A 25,206-nucleotide genomic window follows, 5' to 3' on the forward strand; every position below is an offset into this window, starting at 1 on the left:
GGTTGGCTTCCAGCAGTGGTCCGAGACCCTGGCCTGGTGCTGTTCAGCAGAGTCTGCGTGCATTTGGTCTCCACTCCTCAGGGCCAAGCGGTCTCTTCTGCCACAGATCTACCTACAAAAGTGTGCTTGACGTGCTGTCCCTTCTGCTTTCCAGGCAGCACCAAGGTCTGACCCTGTGGGGCCGCTGAAGGATGCCGACCTGCGGGCTGCCCTGGAGGTGCTGCGCTGTTACGACCTGCACTCGATCGTGGAAGAGTGGTTCATCGAGGTGTTGCAGACGGACCTTCAGGCGAATATAGCTCCTGAGTTCTGGAACTGCATTGGCCAGTATGAAAACACTGCGGAGGAGCCTCAGTGCTCCTCGCTCCTTCTGGACGCGTTTTGTCTTCTCAAGTGCCGCCTGGACCCCTACCTAAACAGCCTGGAGCTCCTGGAGAGATGGACCAAGGCGGGCTTGCTGCTGGGGACAGGCGCTCAGATGCTGCAAGAGAAGGTCTACACCATGTTCAAAGCTATCCTTTTCTTCTCCACCACGAAGTCCTTCCAAGAAATGATCCAGCAGTTCTATAGCCGCACTTTCCGGATATACATGCGGCAGTGGAAGAAAGGAGAAGAAGGAATGAACGAGTGTGAGAGCAGCATGAGTGAGAACGAGCAAGAGAGTGATACGGAGGAGGGCGGAGGGGAGAGCCAGGTGTGCGCAGGCTGCGGCAGTAAGAGGGAGCAGTGCTGGTGTCCCAAAGCCATGGAGCAGTTTCAGCAGCTCAATGACATTCTGTACGTACGTTATGGGGTGGTGGTGTCTCACAGAACAAGCAGATAGTCCAGGGAGGGTGGCAGCAGCAGGTCTTGTTGTGTCTGAGAACTGGAGGAGTTGTGCATGGGGTTACGCAGGCAGTGACATAGTACTGCCTAGGAAACTTCACACAGAGTTTCTGTGGCTGCTGGCTAGCTGGTGGCTGAACTGGAGCAGATCTTTAGACTGAAGTTCTTTTTACTGGCTGTGGGAATATCACTGTCTTTTTCTAAGGCCTTCTGTCCCAAAGAAGCAAACTTCTCTAAATGAAAAAGCTTTTGATAGCTAGAAAATAATGCTTCTGAATAAGATGGGATAGCAGTAGTTTCATCTATCATATATGTAGTGCATCTGTGCAGGCTCTCAGAGCATTTAAATTAAGAGCTGTTCCTGCATCCATGGACCACGCAGGGAGGTCGGTGCCTTCAGTTAGTTAGATTTTCTTTATTTGCTTGTACTTTTGCTTTTGGTCACTCTGAAACAGGTCTCTGTCTGTGTCTGCAGCCGCCGGCTGAATTTGCTGGAGAGAGTGAGCGCCGATGCTGTCACAACCATCTTGCACAGGATGATCGAGGAGAGGATGGAGCAGAGATGCAGGGGCGAATACGAGCACTCTTTCCTGAATGAGTTCCAGGAGGTGAGGAAGGCGTGGGGGCAGTCAAGGCCCTTGCTCTGGAGATGTGGAGCTGCTCCTGTTACTGGTGTAGCTGCTCAGGTGAAATTCCTGATTCTCCCTGAAAATGCCTGTTCCTGGGCTGTGACTTCCACCATCCCAGGCAGAAGAGGAGTGGTTAAAACTTTCCATTTTGATTTAGTGTTACAGGAGAATGTTTGCTCTGACCTATGCATAGCACACCACTACATTTCACCTGGTGATGTCCCTATTAACAAGGGAATTTCTGTGGTTCTGTTCTACAATCTATGTGAACGTGAAGTGCCACCTAACCTGTAGAAGGCCCTCCCTGTGTATAGGTGGGCCCATAACTTCAATTTGTGCAGCTGTTTTCACTTTCTAATTTTTCAGCATCCCTTTAAATCAGGAAGCAAGGATGGGAGATAGGGTTCTGGTATTGATTTCTCCAGTGGGCTGCATACAGAATTAAAATCCTTCCTTGCATCTATCCAGTTCTTTTGCTGCTACCTTAAACCGAGTTTGTGTTGAGTTATTTGCTCTGTATGACCTTAAAATTCTTCTCAGAGTTATGGCTCTTCTGGGGTACGGTCTCTGTTCTGCAGGCTTGCTCTGCACTCTTTGTTCCTTGGTGCATGCCCTTGCATTTGCCTGCGTTGAAGAACAAAGCGTGAGGTCAGGTTGCCATGCGAACCAGACTGCTCTGCGTGGTTGTCCCAGTTTCCTCGCTGTTTGTCATGCTGGCCTTTTTTGTTGTCTGCAAACAGCGGCAGCGATTTGGAATTTACTTCCCTGTAGTTGCTGCGCAACACTTTCTTTTTTGGCCCTAGTGTAAAATGCTTTCAGGTGACCTGGAGACTGTTTAAGGACACCAGGGAAAATGCAGCTGCGTTCCACTTGTCACACATTGCAGAAGGTCCCCGCGCTCCCACGTCTTCAGAAAAGGCCAGTGTGTTTGGCTGCAGGACATTAGAAGATGTTAGCATTAGGAAGAGACGTTAAAGAAAAAAAGGCACAAACCTGGCTAGCTAAAGGTGAAATAGGAGAAAACTGAGAAAGAGCTTGCTAAATGTACAAGTGCTGAGAGCAAACCTCCTTCTCAGACATGTCAGAGGCAGTCCGGAATGTCAGCTGATAATCCAGCTATAACAGGAACACTCAGAGAAGACAAATGCCCAGGATAAAAAATGGGTTGGATTGATAATAATGGTATTCCTTAAAATTGAGTTGCTCTGCATCACAGTCCTATCATTTTGTTCTTCAGCAGAATGCCTTATCAGCTTTTCTACAGTTTTGCCCAGAATTGCTGCCCAGGTGTTCTGTACTTCTCAGGTTTGTACTGCCTTGTAATTATTAGCAGAACTTGTGCATTCCTCACGTCTTCAGTGTTCCCTCAGTCAAACAGATAACTAAAAATTAACATCAGCAAAACAGATCTGGACTTAGCATTTTTGTTTCAGGCTGTCCAAATCTGGTTATCAAAAAATAATATCTATTAATACTCAAATACTACCTCAGGTAGTGTTATGCTTTTGTTACCCTAAAGAGAAAATAAAACAATTTGTTTTGAATATTTGGATATTGTAGCTGAGTACATTTGAAGTAATGACAAATGCACATTTCTCTGTAGAAAACTAAATCTCCAATATACAAAGTTAGCCTCCTGATGCTCTTTGACTAGGTTGTAGGATTTAATTATTAAGTGACAAGGTTGGTATTTGTGGTCTTGTCTCAAGTGCCTGAGTTTGGCTGGTATGACTATATCTGCGAGTCTTTGAGGTGGCTTGCTTGTTCTTTATTGATTTCAGGAAGCACAGAAATTCTGGGCCAAAGACGGTGAGATGGGCAATTTACTCAAATTTTCATAAAGAGAATAGTTCCGCAAGTGTGGAATAGAAAAGAACAGAATTTTGCAAGAATTGAATAGTCTGCAAGTTTTTGAATATACCTTGTCCTTTTTTTTGGAGCCCAGCACCTGTGCATGATCCTCAGTCACCTCTGATCTTCTCACAGAAATCTGCAGTCTACATCCTGTAGGTCGTGGGGTTCAGCTCTTCTTCCAGCTAGGCTTTCCCCAGCTATAACCCCAGCTAGGGTGTGTTTGGAGAGCAGCTAGAGGTGATGCTGTGCTTGGCAGGCTGCTCATTTCTGCTTGCTGTAGCAGCTGCCTGGTAATGGAGAGGTGTGGGACGTGGCTGTGCATCCGGCTGTGGTGCTCACCAGCTCTCTGCTCTCCCTCTTCCGTTGCAGTGGATTGAGAAAGTGATTGGCTGGCTCAGCAGAGTTTTTCTGCAAGATGGTCCCTTGGCTCGCTCCACTCCAGAAGCTAGCAGCACCTTGAAACGCTGGCGGTGCCACGTCCAGAGGTTCTTCTACCGCATCTACGCCAGCATGCGCATTGAAGAGCTCTTCAGCATTATTCGAGGTAGGCGTGACCCGTTCAGTGTTCATTCACTCCTGGGCTTGGATTCATGATAGATCTGTCACCTCCCAATGTGCCATGCCATCTCCTCTTGCCTGCCTGTGGAGCGTGGCACAGTTTCTAATCACTGCCTGGTCTGTAGATTTCCCAGAGTCAAAGCCTGCTGTGGAGGACCTCAAGTTCTGCCTGGAAAGGACTAATCAGAGGCAGCAGCTGCTCAGCTCCCTGAAAAGTGCTCTGGAAATGCGACTTCTGCATCCTGGTGCGTTTTACATCCCTGCGTGTGTCACAACACTGTAAGAAGCCTGATCATGAGTGGGGATCTGCTGGGAGCTGTCATCCCATTTTGTGTTTGTTGAGCGAGAGGCAGCCAGGCTCTGCACGTCGTGTGCTCCCGGTGTTGGGCACTAGTAGCTGATTACATCCCAGCCCCTTCTTGCCTCATTTTTGTGGTACAGTGAGAAGCCGAGCTAGAACTTTAGCTTCTATCCAAGCGGTTAAAGGCTTCTCTGTTAACACACAGCCTGGACTAAGCTGGTTTATAGTAGTCTCTGAGCCTGTGTTTGTGGTTGGGACTGGTTTCTCAGTCATATGGGTCTGATCTATCCCTGTGGACAGGGCAGAAGGGCAGCAAGCCCTTTGCCTTCAGCTCCATAGATCTAACAGAGGGCTTGGAGCAGCCTGTCTTGCATCCAGACTGTTAGTCTGTGCTCTGGGACTCTGAACTGCCCCCCTGCCCCTCTCTTGTAGGTGTCAACACATCAGACATCATCACTTTGTACATCTCAGCCATCAAAGCCTTGCGGGAGCTTGACCCCTCCATGGTTATCCTGGAGGTTGCCTGCGAGCCCATCAGGAAGTACCTCAGGTAAGAGGCTTGCAGGGCAGTCTTGTGCATTCCTTTTCTCTTCCCTCCCCTTCATTTGCTGTTTCTCTTGCCTTTCGGCAGGACTCGGGAAGACACAGTGCGGCAGATTGTGGCGGGCCTTACAGGGGATGCTGAGGGCTCTGGTGATCTTGCAAATGAGCTCTCAAAAGCTGATCCTGTGACGCTGGAGAATGGCCAGGAGAGTGATGATGACATCTCAGAACCAGGGGACTGGGTTCCTGACCCGGTTGATGCAGATCCAGGTTAGATGCCAAGGACAGAAGTCGAGGCACCCCACTCTCTTCCCGTGGCTGTCTGTAGTCCTGAGTCACTCATTAGTCCTCTAGAGCTGACCTGTGCTGGGGCAGGTCTTTGTTAATCTCCCACTGTTGTCTGCTGAATTTCCCTAGGGAAATCAAGTTCCAAGCGTCGGTCCTCAGACATCATAAGCCTGCTGGTGAGCATCTATGGCAGCAAGGACCTGTTTATCAACGAATACCGCACGCTTCTGGCAGACCGGCTGCTCCATCAGTTCAACTACAGTGCTGAGAGGTGAGGTCCCAATGCCCAGCCCCAGGGCTTTCCAGGTAAAATCACCTGACAAAACTGTGCTTCAGACTTGGTCCTACAAAATGGCATTTCTGGAGTCGGGATTATCTTTCTGTCTTCCCTGCAGCTTTGGGTTTGCATCTAGAATTTCATGTGCTCACCTATTCACTGGCTGCTTCCTGCTCAGTGTTGCCCTTTGCTTGCACTAATGTAGGAAACTGGAAGCACAGACACCCTCGTAGCTCCATCCCGTATGTTCTGGTAGCTCTGACAACCTGCAGGGGCTTCTTTGGGTCAGCAGAAAGTGTAAAGGTACAAAAAGGGGATGAAGCATCAGGAAACCTCAGCCACAACCCAGTTTGTCTATTGAATCATCAGCTGCAGTGGTTTTCCTTTCCGTGACGTGCAGCCAGTGCGGGCCATGTCTGCGATGAGCAGTCTCCTGCGCGTAGCTCGCCAAATGCTGGGGCTGTACTGTGGAGTCAGGGAGGCTGGCCTGCTGCTGGGCTTGTGCAAACGAAAGGGGTTGGAGGGTCTTCAAAAAGCTGCTGGCCTACAGAGGAAGTGACTGTTTCTCACTGAGATGCTGGGAGGCATCCTCTGCAGACAAGAAGCCTTACAAGGCTTCCTAGGAAGAGCACCCTTATGTCAGGGACTCCTTTTTTTTTTGGCTGTGTCACAAGGGATAGGGGCCAGGCCAGGCTAGCCTGTCAGAGGAACATGTGTCTGATCCTTTGTTTCTCTTGTCAGGGAAATCCGCAATGTGGAGCTGCTCAAGCTGCGGTTTGGTGAAGCTCAGATGCACTATTGTGAAGTCATGTTAAAGGTGATTTTGTTGTTGTTAATTCAAGTCCTAGGTGTTTGAGCTCATTGGTGAAGGTGAGGGATTTAGTGACCCCAAAAGGGTCTTTTAGGGGAATGGGGTTATGGGAATCCCGGTGAGGGGGCTGAATTGGCAGAATTGCATTCACTGATGTCTGTTCTTCAAGTCCTGTGGGTAGGATTATTGACTCGGGGGTGGTTGCTCCGGTGCTGTTGTTTCTCCTGCCCTTCTTGCAGTACAGGGTTCTGGCTGTTGAGGAGCTGGACTATTCCAGCTCCTCCAGGGTTGGGGCTATGGAGTTTCATTCACTGGGGGCACTGTGGGAAGAAGACAAGTCTGGAGGGGCTCCGCTGTAGAGCAGTGTTGAGTTGTCAGTCCTTCCCCAGCCTCCCCACAAATGTTTCTGAGTATCTAGTAGCCTGGCTTAGTGGCTAGTAGGCACAAATGATGATGGCTTTTCCAATGTCCCCATCACCTCCTGGACACAATGTTAGGTGCCCTGTTTAAGCTTCTCCTTTGCTAAGGTTCAGCGCTGACTTGGAAGAGGAGGAGCTGCCTTAGCTTCCTTTGCCTTTTCCAGGATATGGCTGACTCGAGGCGCATTAATGCCAACATTCGTGATGAGGAAGAGAAGCTCCCAGAGGAGGAGAGGCCGCCGTTCAGCCTCGTTGCTGTTATCCTGTCAAGTGAGTTCTGGCCACCGCTGAAAGAGGAGAAGCTAGAGCTTCCAGAGCAGGTCAAGGAAGCCATGGAAGCCTATTCCAAGAAGTATGAGAAATTAAAGGTGAGCCATCCTTAACCCTCCTTAAAAGAGGTTTATGGTGTTAACTCCACTTTATAGCATGGTTTTGCACAGTTTTTCCAAAGTTCCCTTTAACATCCATTAAGGTGTAGCTGCTACAACACCTGCACTGTTATGGTGGAATCCCAAAGCTCTTCAGTTTTGAAACTGGATTAGAAGCTGCACTAGCTTAGCTATTTCAAAAAGAATGGTTTCTTTACGGGGTGCCTGACTAGTAGCCTTTATGGGGTTTTCTAAAAGTTTAGAGAATTTTCTAAAACAGACCAGTGTTAGTTAAATGGACAGTGAGGTGGAAGGACTTAGGCATCTGAGTCTGGTCTAAGCTTGTTGGCATAACTGCTATAGTAACAAGAGTGACATCCTGTCCATGCTGGACCTCTCATCTTCAGTACCCTGTCACTTTTCTGTTTGTCCTCTTGAAAAGAAGCCCTTTTCGCATGGTCTCCTTTCCAGCCTGTTGCAGGAGATTCAATGTCAGACCAGAGCGAGGTGAACATTGTGTCTTCTCTCTGTGTTTTTTCTTGGGATGTTTCATTCATTTCAGGATGGTCCCTCAGCTCCGTGACAGGTGATTTAGGTGCAAGTGGGTTTGGTCACTTTGCAGCTCAGCACTTGGTCCTGGCAGTTAGCCAATGGGCTGGAAGCAGGAGCATCTGTCTGGAAGTTATGGAGAGATGTAGGTCACTTCCAGAGCTGTGGTCTTACCTTTATTCCTTGCTTCTTACCTGGTGGAGTGCAGAGCACGCCTCTGGATCATGGATCACTCAAAGCTGCTTGTCATGCCAGTGTAGAGTCTGTGTGCATGCACAGATGGTTCTTTGCAGCTAACTCGAACACAATTTGGTGTCTCACATTGATGTTTACATTTGCCTATCCCATTGTGCTCTGACTCCACTTGAGGCTTGGCTTTCCATATCCTTTCTTGAGCTTGTTACATACCAGGTGGTACATGGCATGAGGCTGGGAGGCTCCTAGCTCTAGATCCTGTATTTTCTCTCCTCCTGCTGCTGCAGCTGTGTGCCAGATGTGGATGCCAACTGATGTTTGTGCCTGCAAAAAGTAGTTAGGGGTGGTACAATAGTGGCCTTTATTTTTTTAATTTTTTTTTTTTTGACTCTGGTACTTGATAGCATCTTCAGCCTTCAAAACAAACAATGCTCTTTGCACATTGGTATCAGAAGAAATTGCCTCTCTTCTGAGGAAATCCTGCCCCACATGAGTATTTAAATTCTGGTAGGAGTTTGTCCTGAGTGGTGCAGTTGGAATTTCAGCATTTCCTCAACTTGTGCTTACCCTTCCAGAGGTTTTCAGGCAGGAGAGGGGCTTTGGTCTTGGGCAAGGGTGGGACAACAACTTATGCCAAGGATGTTTCCTTTGAGGGTGTGGGGAATGGATGGATGGTGGGATGGAGACTCCTGGGGAGTGGAGCAGCTTTTGTATTTCTTGGAGGTGAATAGAGATCAGCTCACCATGGCAATAGAGGGGCTGGAGGATCTGCTGCTTCCCCCTTTTCCAGGCCATGAGGACCCTGAACTGGAAATACCACCTGGGCCTGGTGAACTTGGACGTGGAGCTGGCCGATCGCACCCTCTCCCTGTCAGTGTCTCCTGTGCATGCTGCCATCATCCTGCACTTCCAGACCAAGAGTGAGTGACACAGCAGGCGCTCTGCGTATCACCCACGGGTGGGTGGAAAGGCCACGTTGCTCTGGTGGCTGCGGGGCATGAGAGATCTTGCAGAAGGAGCAAGACCTGCTTTGGGCTTGGATCTACTGTAACTAGGGCTGGGTCTCCAGCTCTGCTAGGAGACGGCACCCAGAAGAACCACAGCTCAGCACCCAGTCTGCTTTCAGGCAGTCACTGCACATAGCTGCTTGCTCCTGGCCGTGGCTCACCAGCCTTCCCCATCCTCTGATTAAATCCTGGCGTGCTGCAGGGTGGGCAGGTGTCCTGCGCTCCTCTCTGATAGCGGTGGTCTCCGCAGGTACGTGGACGCTGACGGAGCTGAGTGAAGTGCTCAAGGTGCCCGTGACATCGCTGAAGCGTAAGATGACGCTGTGGCTGCAGCAGGGTGTGCTGCGCGAAGAGCCCCCAGGCACCTTCACCGTGATCGAGGAGGAGCAGAAGGACCAGGTGGAGAAGGTTGTTCTGATCGACAGCGACGAGGAGGGGGACTCTGCCATGGCGTCACAGGCTGACCAGAAGGAGGAAGAGCTGCAGGTACCTGTCTGGGTGTCTTGGGTGCCTGTGCAGACATCCAGTGTGTTTGGCTCTGCAGGATCCGATTCGGACAATGGATTTGACTTGCACTTTGGGTTTGCATTTTCCACTACAGTGACCAAGTCCAGCTTGAGGGGTTTTTGAAGTGATAAATAATTAACATAATTAACAATGACGATGCAGGTATTGTATGGCAGCCTTCACTCCAGAAAAATGCCTGAGCCAGGCAACTATTTGGATGTTTGTAAATGTGTTAATTCAGTTAAAAAAAAAAAAAAAAAGTAGTAGCCTGAGATTTGATTTCATATTTGAAAATTGACATTACTTAGATTTACCCAAGCAGTATTTATTTGCTCCTAGACTGCTAAAAAGGTTTACCCAGCACTATTGGCTGGACCTTTGTCTGTGTGGGGGCCCTGGACACTTCCAGCACTTTTTTTTACCTGTGTGCAATGTTGCACGTGTGTTGTGCCACCTTGCAGCATGAAGGTGTCCTACCTGTGTTTATCCACTAAGGGTCATGCATGTGCTGCAGGCCAGATCCTGCCTTCTAGCTGTGTGTCCTGATACCTGATGCTCTTCTTGGATATTTCCTGTTTAAAGGCCAGGCTTTCATGGCTGAGAGCAGAACTTACTGCCAGCCACAGCCCTGCTGTGTTTTTGGGATATGGGATACTAAAGCACCCCTTTTCTTCATGGCACCGATGTGATTGTGATTTACTGTTGTTTGCCTGTCCCCTTGTAGCTGTTTTGGACATACATCCAGGCAATGCTGACCAACCTCGAGAGCCTCTCCTTGGAGAGGATTCACAGCATGCTGAAGATGTTCGTGATGACGGGCCCAGTGGTCACAGAAATTGATACACAAGAGCTGCAGGGGTTCCTCCAGAAAAAGGTGCGGGACCAGCAACTCATCTACTCCGGAGGTGTCTATCGCCTGCCCAAGAACTGCAACTAGACTGCAAATGTTCCTCCTTTCCTGTGTGTCACTTCTCTGGGCCTGTGCTCAGCTCCTCAGTGCCACCCAGCTCCCTGTGTCCTGCTGGGTAACTTTTTTTGCTGGAGGGGGTGTTGCTGTGCCCCCTTCCCAGAAGGGTGTCCTTCTCCACGTGGAGACAGCTCAGCAGAGGCCTGGGCTGTGCACCCCACAGAATTTCTGGACTGGAGCCGCTGCTCGCATTACTTTCCTCTCATAAATGAGTGTCTGGGTCTACTTCAGTGGTTAATAAAAAACAGCAATCCTCTTTTTCAGATGGTACCAACTCTTTTCTTTCCTCTTGGCAGAGTGCTCTTTGCATCAGCTTTCCCACGCTCAAAGGGCCAGCAGGAAAGTCCCCAGCCTGCTGGGCACCATCGTCCTTTCCTTGGGTCTCCAGCTGCAGCCCCAGGAGGTTTTGGGAGGGGGCTGTTGGCTGCAGCTGTGTCTGGGTCTCCTTGTGTGGCTCCAGCAGCTTCTTGAGGCTGGTTGTGGTGAGTGAGGCCCTACGTAAAAACAAGTGTGGTGTTCATCCTCTCTCCTTTGGCTCCGAGGAGACTCCAAGGTCCCCTTACCCTTGTTCAGGACTTTTAAGATGGGTGGAATAATTTTATTGTGGAATGAAGAGTGCTTTAGATGATGACATGCAGCAGTTCTTCAAGGCAAGCTCTTTAGTCCTAGAGGATGTAAGCGGACTACCCGGGCACTGGCAGGGCAGCTCCACCATGTCATGAACGCACATCTCCCTTTGAAAACCACCGCTGTTACAATCAAGTGTGCATTGTTGGCGTGCTTCAGGGTTACTGGCATTGCTGAGATCAGTGAGGCAGTTGGATGGGATAATCCCTGAGCTACGCTTAGACACTGTGTCCCCAGCCTGGATACAAGATGAAGCAATGGATGTGAGTAATGGATGTGTTTCAGGATTGCGTTCAGTCTCCAATGAATAGCATTCAGGGTTCCAGTCCTGCTTTCCAGGTGGGTTTTGCTTATTGGGAGGAATATGCTGGGGAAATCTGTCTCTTCCTAAAAAATGTGCTTTCTGTGAGGCAAAAAATGAGTTTCCACACCCCAAGAAGTCTTTCCATCCCCTGCTGAATATTTTAGCCCAGGCAGCTGAAACTGCTACCAGCGGCCACACACAGAGTACAGGGGCGGTCGGTCTGTAACCCTGGTTGCTCTGCTGTGGGTCCAGGTGCATGAGAGACTCTTAGAGCAGGTAAAACAACCTGTATTTAACATCCAGCCTTGTCTTTCGTACTTAAATTAAAGGCCTGTAAGTCCCCCAGTGTGGGCACCCTTAGCGCTGCTGTGGGCTCTCAGCTTATCTCCCTCTTGAGCACATTTGCAGCTCTTCCTCTGTGGGTGAGAGCACGTCTTGTGGCACTTTGCTCCAGGCTCGTGGTCTTGTGGCACTAGGAACTGGTTAACATGTTTTATTACTAAGCTTCAAATGTTCCCTGTGCTCTAGGGGCTGTTAATAACTAAATAAAACCCTCAAAACCCCTGTGATCAGGCTGTACCAGGGGTTTCTGTCCCTCTTACAGAAGGGAACAAAAGCCCCGTGTCCTCCTCTCAGGCAGCTAGAGCTGGTGTGGGGGTGCAAGTTTTGGCAATTTGAAGCAGTGCCTGGAGATGCCCTGGGGGCTGTCCTCCAAGCCCCCTGCTCTTCCCCAAGTGGGCAAATCCCAGCTGGGAAAGCCCTAGGACCACCCCGTGCCCTGGTCAGAGGCTGTCCCGTGGTGATCCTCTGTGTCCCAGCCAGCAGATGAGGATGTTCCTTGATGACTTGGACTTGGGCTATCCGCGGTCCAACGCTTCTTGCCACTCAGAGAAGGACAGCAGGATGTCCTGGGTCTCCTGCTCCGGGTGACAGCCGTTGCTGACGGACAGGGCTTTGCCCCCTGCCACCCCAGTAGCTGTGCTCGGGTACGTTGGAAAACCAAGAAGGGTTTGGCTCGGCTGCTGGCGGTGGTGGTGCTGCACCTGGGGCAGTTGAGGCTATTTTGGTTCCTGAAGCTGAACAAGTGCTGCCCACAAATCCTGGTTTTACTCTCAGCTGTGTTGTCCGGGGTGGAGAAGCTGAGAAGCCCTCAACCCCAGAGCACCTTTGGGGGGTTGTGCCTGTCCATGGCCTGGGGACCGTGGTGACGGCTGGTGGGCAGGACGGGTGGCAGGAGGGTGGGCACCTTGTGCAGGGCTGTCTGTGACCAGATGAAGGGGATGGGGACGTTTGGGACATGGAGCACTGCAGGCAGTGGGGTAGGTGCTGGGTATGTGGAGCTGAGGGTTGGTGGCCCAAAGGGGGACGTGGGGAGGGACAGCGTGAACGTGGGGTGTATGTAGGTGGGCTTTGGGCGCACACATGGTGCTGCAAGGAGCAGGAGCCCTGAGCAGGGCAGGAAAATTTATTTTTAACAGCAAATGCATGGGACGTTGCTCCAGGCAAAGCCAAGAAAGGTGGTGGCTAAGTCCCAAAGGGCAGCAGACAGGGAAGGAAATCCGTGCCCAAATGTGCCAGGAGCAAGTGCGGTGCCCAGCAGGCCCTGGTAGGACACCCTGCTGGACTTGTCTGGGGCCAAGGAAGGGGAGTGGGGTGGCCAGGACGTGGCGTGGGACGTCCCTGGGAGCTGTGCCCAGGACCCACAGGACAAGGACACGAGACAAAATCTTCCCGAGTCCCAGGCTTTGGTCTCTGTGCTCCTGGAGCAGGTCCTGGTTTTGGATACAGGGGACGCTTTCTCCCCTGCAGAAAATGCTTCCCAGGGACTTTTCCACCTTCTCTTGAACACCGCTCACCTCCTCGTACCTTTGGTCACCTCTGGCTTAGCCCCTGCCCCCCCTGGATAAATGAAAGCAGCCCCCAGGCACCTGGGCTCCATCCCAACCCCACATGCCCTGGGAAGGCAAGAGGGAGCACAGCATGGGCATCCCAAGGGGGTACCTATTTTCTATATGGGCTGTAGGAGCAGAGGCCATGTTTCACACCTTCTCATCTTTCTTCTGATTTTATTTTGTTTGTTTGTTTGATTGGCTTTGGGAAATAAAGCCATCTGAGCAAATGGAACAGCAGCAGCCAGGCAGTGGCTGCATCGGGTGCATTTGCCATAGTCCCGCTCTGAACACCAAACATCTGGATGCTCCATGGCTGGGATGGGGAGGGCAGACATATTTCGGTCACACGAGATCAAAGACGCCACCAGCTTTGCAGCGGGGCTGTCCCCAGCCACCACCAGTGATGGAGCAAGAGCTGGCAGCCGGGGCTCGAAAGCAGCTGCAAGCGCTGCCGGGGCTGGTTGTGTTTTGCTGATAGCCACAAAAAAACAGTTTCTCGATTGGCGTGCGTATGACACGGGGCACACGGGTCTCTTCCCAGCCTGCACGGAGCTGCAGCGGAGCTCAGCACGGGACGAGCAGCCTGCACCAACCTGACCCCGATGAGTTTGCTGGGGCTGAGCGGCGCGGGCAGGAGCTGCGCCCGTCCCCGCCACGTCCCTGACTCAGAGCCACGGGGCGAGTTTTGCTGCGGTAGGTTCAAAGTACTACAGTAGGAAAAACTCCAATTTAATGAGCGCTTCAGCTGCGATGGAACCTCAAGGGCTTCAAGTTAATTGAAACAAGCCAGGGAGGGAATTTTTCAGCCTGAGCTGAGGAAGCTAGAAAAAAAAGAAAAACAAACCAGGGCTATTGGCTCATCCCCGCGCCGTGCAATGGGAGCGCTCCGGCCAGTGGAGGAGACGCCGCATCCCGACCGGACCCCGGCTCAGGCCATGCCGGGAGCCCCAGGTACGTGCCCGTTGCAAATCTCTTCCACTGGCAGAGGAAAGAAAGAAAAATGTAAAGCCTGAAAATGTGTATCGATCCTTCTTGCCTCCTTAGGTGCTTAGAAATGGCTTCAGTCCCTCTGTGGCGCTTTATAAATGCCCCCGCTATAGAACATAAACTATTTTGGCGAATGCTCGTTTACACAGGGAAGTGCTAAGATCGCTTTATTTATCACCGCTTGCGAAACAAGACATTATTTATGTTATCGGGGGGATGCGAGCGATGTGATGGTGCTTGGGTAACATGGGAGGGATTGCTGGGGCTGCTCACCTCTCCCTGTACTTTCCAAATTTTTTTCCTCCTTTTTTTTTTTCACCCCCGAATTTCCACATTTTTACTCATGCAAAAAGCTCCCGGTGCCTCCCCCGCTTGCTGTCCCTGCATGGCTGGGACCTCCCTGACCTGGCCGCAGCGTTCCTGCGACGCCACCGAGCCTGGCACGTGAGGGGCTGAAGCTGCCAAAGCCACTTTGCTTTGTTTTTTCCTTCTCTCTTTGTTTTAGCGAGGTAGGGATATAGTTCTGCTCGGGGAGAAACAGTGGCTTCAAACTGGCACTTAAGAGTTTTAATCTGGACTGGTCTGCTCCGAGTTTCTTTAAAAAGAAACTGGGTGGAAATCTTTGCTCTGCTGCGAGAAGAGCGGTGGCAATCATTTACCTTGCTCTATTTATAAACTGTTTAGAAAGCCCACCATAAACCGAGCAGGATGCCTCTTCCCTACAAGGGACATTCCGCAGCCCACACGTAAACTGTTTGGGTTACTCAGGACACGTTAAACCAGGGCTGCTTACGAAAGTTGGAAATTTTTGCTAACAGTGAAACAGGGAACAGTGCGGAGCTGGGGCCAGCTCAGTGGCCCCGGGGCCACATCCTGCCCGGGCAGCCTCTAATCAGCGTTTCTGCTGCGTGGTTTTGCACTGAGCTTGCTGCAATTTGTGATTTTGGCCAAAACGCTGGGTTTTGAGATGCTCCCACCCTGCTGTGCCCACCGCGGGAAGGATTACAAATTCCTTTTCTTTTTTTTTTTTTTTAATTTTTTTTATTCTTCCCTTTTCGGGGTCACAGCACCAGCTGCCTTCCATGGCCCAAATATTTCCCAGGAGCATGGGAGCTGCATCTTGGGGTGCTCCTGAGCTCCTGGCAGCATCCTGAGCCCCAGCTGCACCTGGGGATTCATTTCCTTCACGCTGGGGCAGGATTTGCATGCGCCCGGCTTACAGATGCCACAACGTGGAGGAAAACAACAAAGTTGGTGTGAAAGCAAAGGCAGCAACGGGAACGCATGGGTGCCCCAAACCGGTGTGCTGGGTACCAACACGAGGGATGGGGTACCCCACCGGTTCGCTTACCCGCAGTCGATGGGTACCCCATCATTTCCCCTGGGATTTTTCATCCCTTTAATCCCCGGGGAGGCCCTGGCTGGGGCTGAGCCGTGGGAGAGGCCGTGTTTGGGCAGGATTTGCATTCCTGGCCCTGCAGGAAGGGCCGCAGCAGCGCCCGCAGCCGTTGCTCTCGGTTCCCCGTGCGGTCCCCGCGAGCGGCCGCTTCCTTCCCGGGGGGGCCCAGGCTGGGGCAGGCAGGGAGCGAGGGCAGGGGTCTCGCAGGTGTCCCGAGGTGAGTGGGGGGCTTGGGAGGGGAGGGGGCTGCCCCCAACACCCAGCCCCTGCTCTGCCAACCTGCATGACCCCCATGCCTACAGCCCCCCCTCTGCGCTGCCCCAATACGTGGACTCGCCCCCAAATTGCGTTTGCCCCCTTCCCCACTGCACTGCCCCAAAGCACGTGCGTGCTCCCCCCACTGCACCATCCTTCCCCCCTGCATACGCCCCCACCTTGTTGCACTGCTCCAACACACGTGCATGCCCCCCCCCGCCACACTGCCCCCCCAAGTGCTCCCAAATGCTCTGCCTCCCCCTGCACTGCCTGATGCCCCTACTTGTTCCCCCACCGTGTGCCCCCCCATGTACACAGCCCCCCCCACTGCACTGCCTGTACATGGGTCCCCCAATGCATTGTCCCCCCCCAGCACGTCTGTCTGTCCCCCCTACTTCGGTGGGATGTAGGCGCCCCACAACACCACCAGGCGAGCATCCCTCGGTGCTTTCACCCTCCTCTCACTCTCCTGCGGCGTTTTGGAGGCTTCCTGCTCCCCTGAGCCACACGCTGGGGACGCTTCACTCCCCTCCCAAATTATCGCAGCCCATTTTTCCTGGGCTGTTAACATTCCCTAACAGCCTTCAGGCGGTGGCTGGAAGCCTCTTGCCCTCCTAATTGCTGCTTTTAATGAAGTGGGGAATATCGCCTTTTTTTATTTTTGATGGTGTTCAGCCACGCTGAGCCCTGCTGGGGAGAAGCTCCCCCATTGCAAACCCCTGAATTAACCAGAAAAATGCCTCTTTTTCCACCTGTGAAGGTGGCAGCTCCCAAAATGCCCACCCCAGCTCCTCCGGAGGGGACCTTGCTGCGGCTGCCACCCCAGGTGCTGAGCCTTCGTGACTCTGAAATCCCCACGTTTGCAAGGATTTGTTAGGCAAATCCCCTTGGCTGCAGCAGATTCAGCAGCCCCATGCAGGCTTGGAAAAGTTTTAGGATTATTTTTTCCCACCTATTTTTGGTCCTGGGCAGCTGCTCTTGTGGGGACCAGGTTTCAGCTCCCTCTGTCCAATTTCCCCTGGGGTTTCACCCAGAAAAAAAAAAAAAAAAAGAGCTTGAAAGAGTGCCCAGGGATGGCTCTGGGGCTGGGCAGGCATTGCCAATTGGCGCTGGTTTTTGGGAAAAGCCCAGCAGGGCCATGCAAGCGCAGGTGAGAATGTGGGGATGGCAGGGCACATGCTTGGGGGGACGAGCTGCAGGTGCAGCAGCCTCTGCACCACCAGAGCTACAAAACCCCACTGCTTTTTGTCTCTCCCTTAAACTTGTGAGTGGAAGAAGCCATCTGGGGTGAATTTTTGCATGGGGCTGAGCTCAGTCAGGTCCCCTCTGCAGCGGGCATGGGTGCTGTAGGGGGATAAAGGCATCAGTGGAGGCTGGGGGGGGGCAAAGCTCCTGCACTGCAAGACCAGGAAGAAACAAACCAATGCCTCCCAGCTCACTGTTTTTGCCAGACTCACTATTTTTTTATGGACTCGCTCCTTTTTCCTGGTTTCACCCTCTGGCTTTGCCCCAAGCTGCACCGATAACCCCCGAGCACACCACAACCGCTGTAACCTCTCCAGTGCTGGGCTGGGGTTAATCACACCCCACAGGGTGGGGATGTTTTGCCCAAACTCAGGGCTCTCGAGGCTGATGAGCTCACCTCGGAGCCCCATCCACGCCTGGCAGCCTTCGCACTCCTTCGCACGAAGTGGCTGCACCGGGCTCTGAGCAAGAGAAGGGCGAAAACGGAGCGGCCGGCAGAGCAGAAGGAAGTGCCGCCGGGGCCACTCCTCCGCGCCATTTCCTCCCTGCGCCTGGGTTTTTATACGGATGTGAGGGGCAGCGCGGCGGCCGGCCCGTCCGAGGCCTCAGCCTGGGCTGGGGCGACTGAAGGGGAGCACCAGCGGCCGGCCCTGAGGAGAGGCTGCGGGTCCCTGCGCTCCATCCGGCCCCGTCCCCTGCATGCCCTGCGGCCTCGCACGCACTGAGCTCTGGTTGGTGAAAACCTGGGGTTGGGTGGACAGCTGGCTTTTGGGGCGTCATGGGTGGGTTTTGCTTTGCTACCACCTTCATGCGGTGTTTTGGGAGACGGTGAGCATGTGCGTGCCCTGAGACACGAAGAGGTTTTGGGGTACGCTCCCAGGCTGGCCCCATGGTGCAGTGACGTGGGTGGCACGTCGACGTGGGTGGCACGTCGACTTGGGTGGCACAGTGAATTGGGTGGCACAGCGATTTGGGCAGCATGGAGTATTGGGCATCTCGGACTTCCCCAACAGCCAGGGTTTCTGCTCCTGGCCCTTTTGTCCTTGACCCTCTGCATGGGGCCCTTTTGCTCACGTTTCCCCCGGAAATGTTTGGTTGCAGATGGAGGTGGTTGATTTCAGTGCAGTGGGGGTGGGCAATCATCCTTTGGGGTTTTCCAGCTGTTCCCTATTTCCCAGCAGCTTCACCAGCCCCACTTTTCCTCTTCTGCTTCCCAAATTGCCAGGCTCAGGGTGCTGCTCCCTTCTCCCTGGGTGCTCAGAGCCGTGGGGACGTGGCCCCGCAGGCTGGGTCAGGCTGGGCTGGAGCAGGGCGAGAGATGAGCAAGGACTGAGGGACAAGCTGGCGGAGGAGATCCAGAGCTTCCTCCAGAGCGTTTCCAAGCTCAGTCCCTTCTGTAGGGCTGAAGCAGTTGGGGGGAAGCGGCTAACTGTGTTTGCACGAGCACTGGGGATGCCACAGATCTCGTTGCTGGTGTTTGTGCTTATTATTTTCACCAAACATCCTAGTAGGGTGCTGAAGGCACGTCTCCGCATGCTGCCACGGCTGCCTCCCCCATCCCTGTTGAGCAAGCAGGGGCCGCTCTTACAAAATTCAAGTCCTCAGTAACAGCAGGTATTAGGCCCTGACTCATGGTATTAGCAGGATTATTTTATGCATGACTGGACGTAGTCATTGCTGGAGATGGGGCTTGGTGCCTCCACCCAGCCTCCTTCAGCTCAGCACGGAGGCCTTGCCATCCCGTGCTGGGGGACGGATGGGCTGCTCGGGCTCTCAGCTGCTGGGGAAGGGGCCTGGGGACCCCCGGGCTCCAGTTGCAGGCACCACGGTGGCAGAGTCGTGGAGCCGCACAGCGCTTCGCCAGGGCTGCAGGCAGCAGTGGGGCAGCGCATTGCGACCCTGCAGCATCCATTGGGGTGTATTCGGGATGTGGCACTGCTCCTCACGTTATTGCTCCACTCCCTGAACCCTCACCTTTCCACATCCCTCTATACCTACGGGGATAAGAAAACTTTTGTGTGTGTGTGGCAGCACGGGGGGGGGGGGGGGGGGGGGGCGGTTCCCAGGCAAAGCTCCATAGTGCAGGGCTGCTCCCAGCAGCTTTTGGGATGGCCACGCCAAGGGGCTGCAGGCAGCGCGTGGGCAAAGACCAAACGAGTAGGGGAGAAGCAGGCGTGTGGCCCCGGGGTGGTGTGGGGATAGCTCAGGGACCCCAGCAGCGGCCCCCAGCTCTGCTGCCCCAACCGCCACTGCACTTCCTCGCAGGAATCTTGCCTGGCTGGTTTTATTGCAGGGCACGGCCAAATCCTGCGCAGGGTCAGCAATTAGTGCTCAGGGCTAATTGTTGCACAGCAGCAGCTTGCACAGCCGCCTGCCCTGGCCCAGTTCCCACAAGGAGCCGAGTGCCAGGTTTGGGCACAGCTTCCCCGAAGTAAAACCCTTGCCCAAGCACGACGTTTTGCAGGTTGGCACCTTCCTGCTGCGCCATGGCGAGAGAGCACCGAGCCCTACGGCGGCCACCTCCTCCCCGCAGGCGCGAGGCTTTTGCCAGGGGCTTTTTCCAGGTGACCGATGGAAGCGGCTCTGCTCGCCTTGCCCGTCCCCGCTTCCTGCTCACGGGCTTGGCCATGTCACCGCAGCCAACTGTCCCCTTGCGTCAGCGCTGGCGCGGTCTGGAGGCGGTGGGGAAATGCCCTCCCACCGTGACACAGCTCTGCCGGCAGCATCTTCGTGCAGGGCAGGGACGGAGCCGGCACTGGTGCTGCCGCACGTGGAAGTGGCCGCATCCAGACCCGAAGTCCTGCTTCCTCCTGGGGGTTTCCCCGGCAGGTCTGTGCTCCCATCGTCGTGTCCCGCTGCCGGAGCGCATCCTCTTCCTCCCTGCTCACCGACCGAGGTTTGTCCGTGCATTACCCATGCGGCTATAATTTTGGGGAGATGCTTGTGGCCCTGTGCTCCCCTGTGCGGTTCTGGGGTTTCACGTGGGAAGTGGGGCAGTGAAGGATGGGGGACAGGAGGGTGATGGGGCTGTGGGGCAGCTCCACTCTGCTCCCTGTGTCTGTCTGCAAAGCCTCAGCACAGCTGGGAATGATCACCCCCAGGGCAGTCGCTGTGCCACGACAACCTGTGCCTGAGCTTTTTGGCAGCGAGTTATCCCGTGCACACTTCCACACCCCAAAAGGTCTCCATGGAGGACAGGTGAATGTTTCCTTATGGAGGTGTGCGTACGTGCATGTGTGCATACGCTGGGGCAGAGGTGTGGTTTTTGTGTGCTGCTCCTGCCTGGCAGATGTTAGGGAAATCAGAGTGGGCAGTTCTGGTCCAGGGCAGGGTCTGCCTGCCCACGGTCCTGCTGCTTCCTCAGCTGGGCTGAGCAGAGGGGGGTCCCCGCCTGTCCCCAGCCCCAGGTTCCATCCACCAGCAACCATCTGCCCTCCAGGAGTTGATGTCTGGGCACACTGGGGGGTTGTATGGTGGCATAATGATATTTCCATTTAATTTTCTGTTCCTTTTCCAATCATGCTTAATGTAGCTTTGGGTTTTTTTTTTTTTTTGATCCCTGTCGAGGACTGAGCTGATGCAGTCCAGGCAGCACACATCATGACTTCTGATCCAGCCAGCTCCAAGTTTTCCTTATGTGTGTGAGGCCAGGGTTATCTTCTGGGAGAGGCATCGATTTGCATTTATTCACACTGAAGTTCACCTGTAGCCTTGTGTGTCTGGAAGGTCTTCCAGAAAGTTAGCTGAAGTCTGAAAGTCTCCCTCTGCCACCCTCCTGTGGCTGACGGCTACACATAATTGCTCTGCTTGTAAGACAGTGGGATAGCTTCCTCGTTTGGCTGCTATTAGCCACTTTCTGGTCTTACATAGATTGATATTATATTGTCCTTTTTTTTCTTTTAGAAAAAAAGACGATGTGAATGTGCTGTAAGAACCAAGTGAGATGGACAGAGAGCTGTCCTGTGAGAAGGTGGATGGAGAAATGCCGGCTGCCATGGGGGATGTGGGAGGAGAAATGCCCAGTACTGAGGGTGATGCAAGAGGAGAGATGCCCAGTGCTGAGAGTGATACAAAAGGAGAGATGCCCAGTGCTGAGAGCAATGTGAAAGAAGAGATGTCCTGTGCCGAGAGTGATGTGAAAGGAGAGATGCCCGGTGCTGAGAGCAACGCAAAAGGAGAGATGTCCAGTGCTGAGAGCAATGCAAAAGTAGAGATGCCGAGTGCCGAGATTGATGCGAAAGTAGAGATGCTGAGTGCTGAGAGTGATGCAAAAGGAGACGTGTCCAGTGCTGAGAGTGATGCAGAAGAAGAGGCCCCTTGTGCTGAGGGCAGTGTGGAAGGAGAGATGCCCTGCACGGACAGTGACGGGGAGGGAGAGAGGCCCTGTGCTGAGACTGACGCAAGAGGAGAGGCATTGTACTATGAGAGCGATGGGGAAGAAGGGCCTGATACTGAAAACCCTGCCTCTTCAAAGAAAATCTCTTTTATTTCTTCTCCCTTGAGGGCAATTGTCCGCCTTCGACGGCGATACCGGGTGCAAAAGAAAAGCCGTCTGCATTTAGAGCTCCCTCGAGAAAAATCGTCAGAGCATGTCCACACGCGGCTGCTCCAGAGGCAGTTTTCCCTGAACCGATCCAGCCTGTACAGCTCTTCCATGTCCTTCTTTAATCAGAGTGGCTTTGAAACGTCACAGTACTTCACCTTTGATACATCTGTGGAGCAGCGTGCAATGAACAAATCCAGGCGGAAAAAAGAAACGAAGGAAATCGCGGATAGTCCTATATCCAGATAAAACAAAAAGATACCTTCCAACAGAGGAGAAGAGCAATGCGAAACGCTGCCTCCTCTTGCTCATTGTCATCATCTTCTTCCAGATTCTCAATGCTATAGAGAACCTGGATGACAACCTCCAAAAATACGACCTCGATGGTTTAGAGAAAACAATGCACCGGGAAGTATTTGGGCAGAAGGTTGCTGTGGAAAGTATTATGGAACTGCTGAAAGACTATCTGGCTACCCACATACACAACAAGCCTCTAGTAATTTCTTTAAATGGCCCAACAGGGGTTGGGAAGAGTCACGTTGGCTGGCTGCTCGCCAAACATTTTCGTTCTGTCATGGACAATGACTTCGTGCTTCAGTACTTTGTTATGCATCACTGCCCAAACGGTGTGGCTCCTCTTACTTGCGAAATAGATTTGTCTAAGAAAATTTCTGACATGGTTACAAGAGCTGAAATAGAAGAGAAGATACCGTTGTTTATTCTGGATGAGGTTGAGCTCATGTCTCCAGTCCTGCTGGATACTCTCAGCCGATTCTTTGAACCCAATCAAACCAACGAGTTCCTGAATGCCATCTACATCTTAATAAGCAACATAGGAGGTGGCGAAATAACTCAGTTTGTTATCCAGAATGCATCTGCTGAGCTTCTGCGTCAGCAGAGGGGAGCTGAAGAGCTGCTGAGCATTGTCCAGCCTGTGCTGATCCATGCCCACCCTCTCTGGAAGTCTGCAGATGTCATCCCCTTCGTTCTCCTGGAGAAGAGTCACGTCATCAACTGCTTCCTAGAGGAGATGAGGAGGGAAGGGCTGTATCCCGACCAGGACCACGTTGAGAATTTAGCCAGCCAGCTCAGTTACTACACTACAGGCGACAAGCAGTACTCCAGGATGGGCTGCAAGCAGGTCGTGGCCAAAGTCAACCTGCTGTAGTGACTTGCTGCAGAGACCAAATCCTGTGCTCAGGATTTACAAAATTCTGGGCTTACAGAGGAGTGTTACGGCAGACTGTGGTCCAGGTGGCCTTCTGCTGCCTGCTCGGAGGCTGCCCTGGTCGAGGCAGTGGGACGGCAGCCCAGGCTCCTCTGCAGCATGATCGCTCTTCTCCAGATGCCTCACTCGTTCCTGCTGTGCTGTGAACAAGGCACGGTCAACAAAGCCCAAGCAGCCTCCCAGTAACTTGGAGACGCTTTGTTTGTTTCTCATGTGCTCATTCAGGATACTGGTCATTAAGGAGTTGTGAGATGAGAACAGATGTTGTGGGGAACAAACCAAAGGGAACGAACCATGACCCATTTGGGTTTGCTGTCTCGGCAGCAAAGGGAGCTGCATCTTGCTCCTTCTCCAGGCTCAGTCTTCACCCCTTCTCTCTTCTTGATCCTGGCTGGTGTTGTGCAAGGCGGGTGGCTCTGCAGAGCAGAGGCAATGCTGCCAGCATTGGGGTTGCCTTGAGAATGGAGAATTTGTGGCTCCTCACCCCTAAATGCCTGGGCAGTCAGAGCTCTGCCTTCTCCATCTCCTACGTGACCGCACGCTCCTGAGGTTGCTTTGTGTTCTTGGACTGGTTCCTGAGCTGTTGCTCAGCTGAGCTCATACCTGAGCTCACCTTTGGCACCTCCAGTGAGGTTTTTGCCCTGTGAGTCTGTCTGGGCTCGCCTCGAAGGCTGCTCAGCTGTGCCAGCCAGGGCAGAAAGCACTGCCGGAGTGGTTAGGGTCTGGTGCAGGCAACTTGTCCCGAGAGCTCTTCTGCTTTTTGCTCCTGGGTACACTTCACCGTGCTCGTTATCTAGAAAGCCCAAAATAGCAACTGACAGATATTAAGCAACACACACTGGAAAAGACAATTTGGGCTGTCTGGGCCAAGGATGGCGAGATCTTGAGCCTGTTCCCAGTGCTGCAAGGCCAAAAAGAGGTTCTGTGCCACTGAGACCCCGTGGAGAGCATGTGGCCTGAAAACACCTCAGGAAAAGCACAGGTCCTTGTTTTGAGCAGGCAAACGGAGCAGGTATTTATGGCATTGCTTTTTCAGGTTTTGGTTTTGTGCCCAGATCCCCTTCTACAGTTTGCTGTGAATTATCATATACATAATCCTGTGGATGTTTGCACTGGTTGTTTGATTTGCCTCTTTCTAACTGTTGACTCCAAAGACTTCTGTCACAAACTCCTGCTTCCAGAGCTATTGTCAGGAATAAATCCAAACTATCCTGAATAAAATCACTCAAAGTACTTTTCCTCTATTTCACTGAAATGTGGTTTTCTTCTGAAATTTCTCTTCTGCATCAATGCAGCTGACTCAGACTGGGAGCAAAGGCTGCAGCTTTGCTGAGTGCTTTTTGCAGACCACCTCAACGCAGCATGCGCAGCTCCTGGGGTTTGCCTGTGGTAAGCCAAATGCCCCAAAACACACAATGCAGTGGCAATGAAAGCTGGGTGCTGCATGGCTCCTCCACTCTATGGAGCTGCCTGGGGGAGGATGAGGTCAGAGACCATGGAAATGGGCCCTTGGATGAGACAATGCAGGGCTGGGAAGCCTGTGCGTGGCTTCTCCTCTTGCAACTACCCAGTGGAGAAGCCTTTTTCTCCTGCAGAATTGCCTGTGAGAGCAGCTGGGCAGAGAGTCCACAGGGCTGGTTGCATGGCTTAGGGGAAGGGTTCTGAATGAAGCTGAGCCACCCTCTAGATACAAGTGCAAGACGGCTGATCTCCACAAAAAGCGACGTGTGTGAGCTGGTTTCCATAGCTTAGTAAGATTTTACCACCAGCACAGTTAATGTGTTTTTATCCTGGATAAGAAACAGAAACAACACAAGGACCAGATTCCCTCCCCATCCAGCTGGGAGAGGGACAGAGGTTATTTCCGTTTTCTTCTGCCACGGTCTCCCTCTTCTGGGAGGAACTCAAAGCTCAAGGGTATGACGGGAGGGGTAAGCATCACCCATGCTGCCCGCACTTGGGAGCGGCAAATGTGACCAGTGGCTATCGTGTCGTGCTCCGGGGTGCTGCTGAAGCAGGCACCCATGGGCATTGGATTGCAGATGGCTTCTGTGGTGGTGTCAGGACAAGCAGCAGTGCTGCCTTTGCAGAGAGCAAAGCAGTCCTGCCTCTGCTGAGCACAAGGCATGAGATGCGCTCGTGCATTTAATGAACTGCCAAGGCTTTTGCTTCTTGTGAAGCTCCTCTGAGAAGGAGGCGCAGCTTTCTGCTGCATGAAGGGCATCTTGGGGACCACCTCGGTGCTGAAGGGCCAGTGCTGGCCCTCCCCGTGCTCCCAGCACTCCTGGCAGCTTGTACCTCTGGAGGCCTTTGTTGGAAAGCATGGGCATTTCCAGGCTAGAGAGATGACTTTCCTGCTGGATGACTCTCCAGGCTGTTTCCAGGATTGGGATCCCAACTCAGACAACTTCTCCAGGTTGTCCCAAGTCCCACCCTCCCCCAGCATCCCTGCTCTGATGTCTGTCTGTGCTGCCCTGATCCCCAAGCTGATCCAAGGTCCTCTGCAAAGTCACCAGCCATGCCAGGTGCTCCAAAGGGCAGTGGAGATGGCACACAGGCAATCCACAGCTCTGAGGCCCGGGAGATCTGTGGATCATACCTCAAATGCTGTGTGCAAGGGAAGCTGGT

General features: G+C 52.9%; 2 protein-coding genes across 2 annotated transcripts in view; both read left to right on the top strand.

The window, feature by feature from the left end:
- The window catches only part of ANAPC2 (anaphase promoting complex subunit 2), a 10,960-nt gene extending 599 nt beyond the window's left edge, over positions 1-10,361 (top strand). The window contains exons 2-13 of the mRNA XM_040532075.1: positions 155-777; positions 1,301-1,433; positions 3,678-3,852; positions 3,992-4,111; positions 4,600-4,717; positions 4,799-4,980; positions 5,128-5,269; positions 6,017-6,092; positions 6,670-6,873; positions 8,408-8,537; positions 8,875-9,110; positions 9,856-10,361. Of these exons, the coding sequence (XP_040388009.1) occupies positions 155-777; positions 1,301-1,433; positions 3,678-3,852; positions 3,992-4,111; positions 4,600-4,717; positions 4,799-4,980; positions 5,128-5,269; positions 6,017-6,092; positions 6,670-6,873; positions 8,408-8,537; positions 8,875-9,110; positions 9,856-10,068 (2,352 nt within the window). The 3' untranslated portion in view covers positions 10,069-10,361. The remainder of the gene's footprint in view (positions 1-154; positions 778-1,300; positions 1,434-3,677; positions 3,853-3,991; positions 4,112-4,599; positions 4,718-4,798; positions 4,981-5,127; positions 5,270-6,016; positions 6,093-6,669; positions 6,874-8,407; positions 8,538-8,874; positions 9,111-9,855) is intronic.
- Positions 10,362-16,851: 6,490 nt separating this feature from the next.
- Positions 16,852-23,822, top strand: TOR4A (torsin family 4 member A). Its single transcript, XM_040531601.1, is given in 3 exon segments — positions 16,852-17,538; positions 20,711-21,554; positions 21,556-23,822. Coding segments are annotated over 2 exon segments (1,767 nt in total). The 5' UTR covers positions 16,852-17,538; positions 20,711-20,750; the 3' UTR covers positions 22,519-23,822.
- The last annotated feature ends 1,384 nt before the right edge of the window (positions 23,823-25,206 follow it).

Source organism: Cygnus olor, chromosome 19, assembly GCF_009769625.2.
Source record: "Cygnus olor isolate bCygOlo1 chromosome 19, bCygOlo1.pri.v2, whole genome shotgun sequence".
In the NCBI taxonomy this organism is placed as follows: Eukaryota; Metazoa; Chordata; class Aves; order Anseriformes; family Anatidae; genus Cygnus; species Cygnus olor.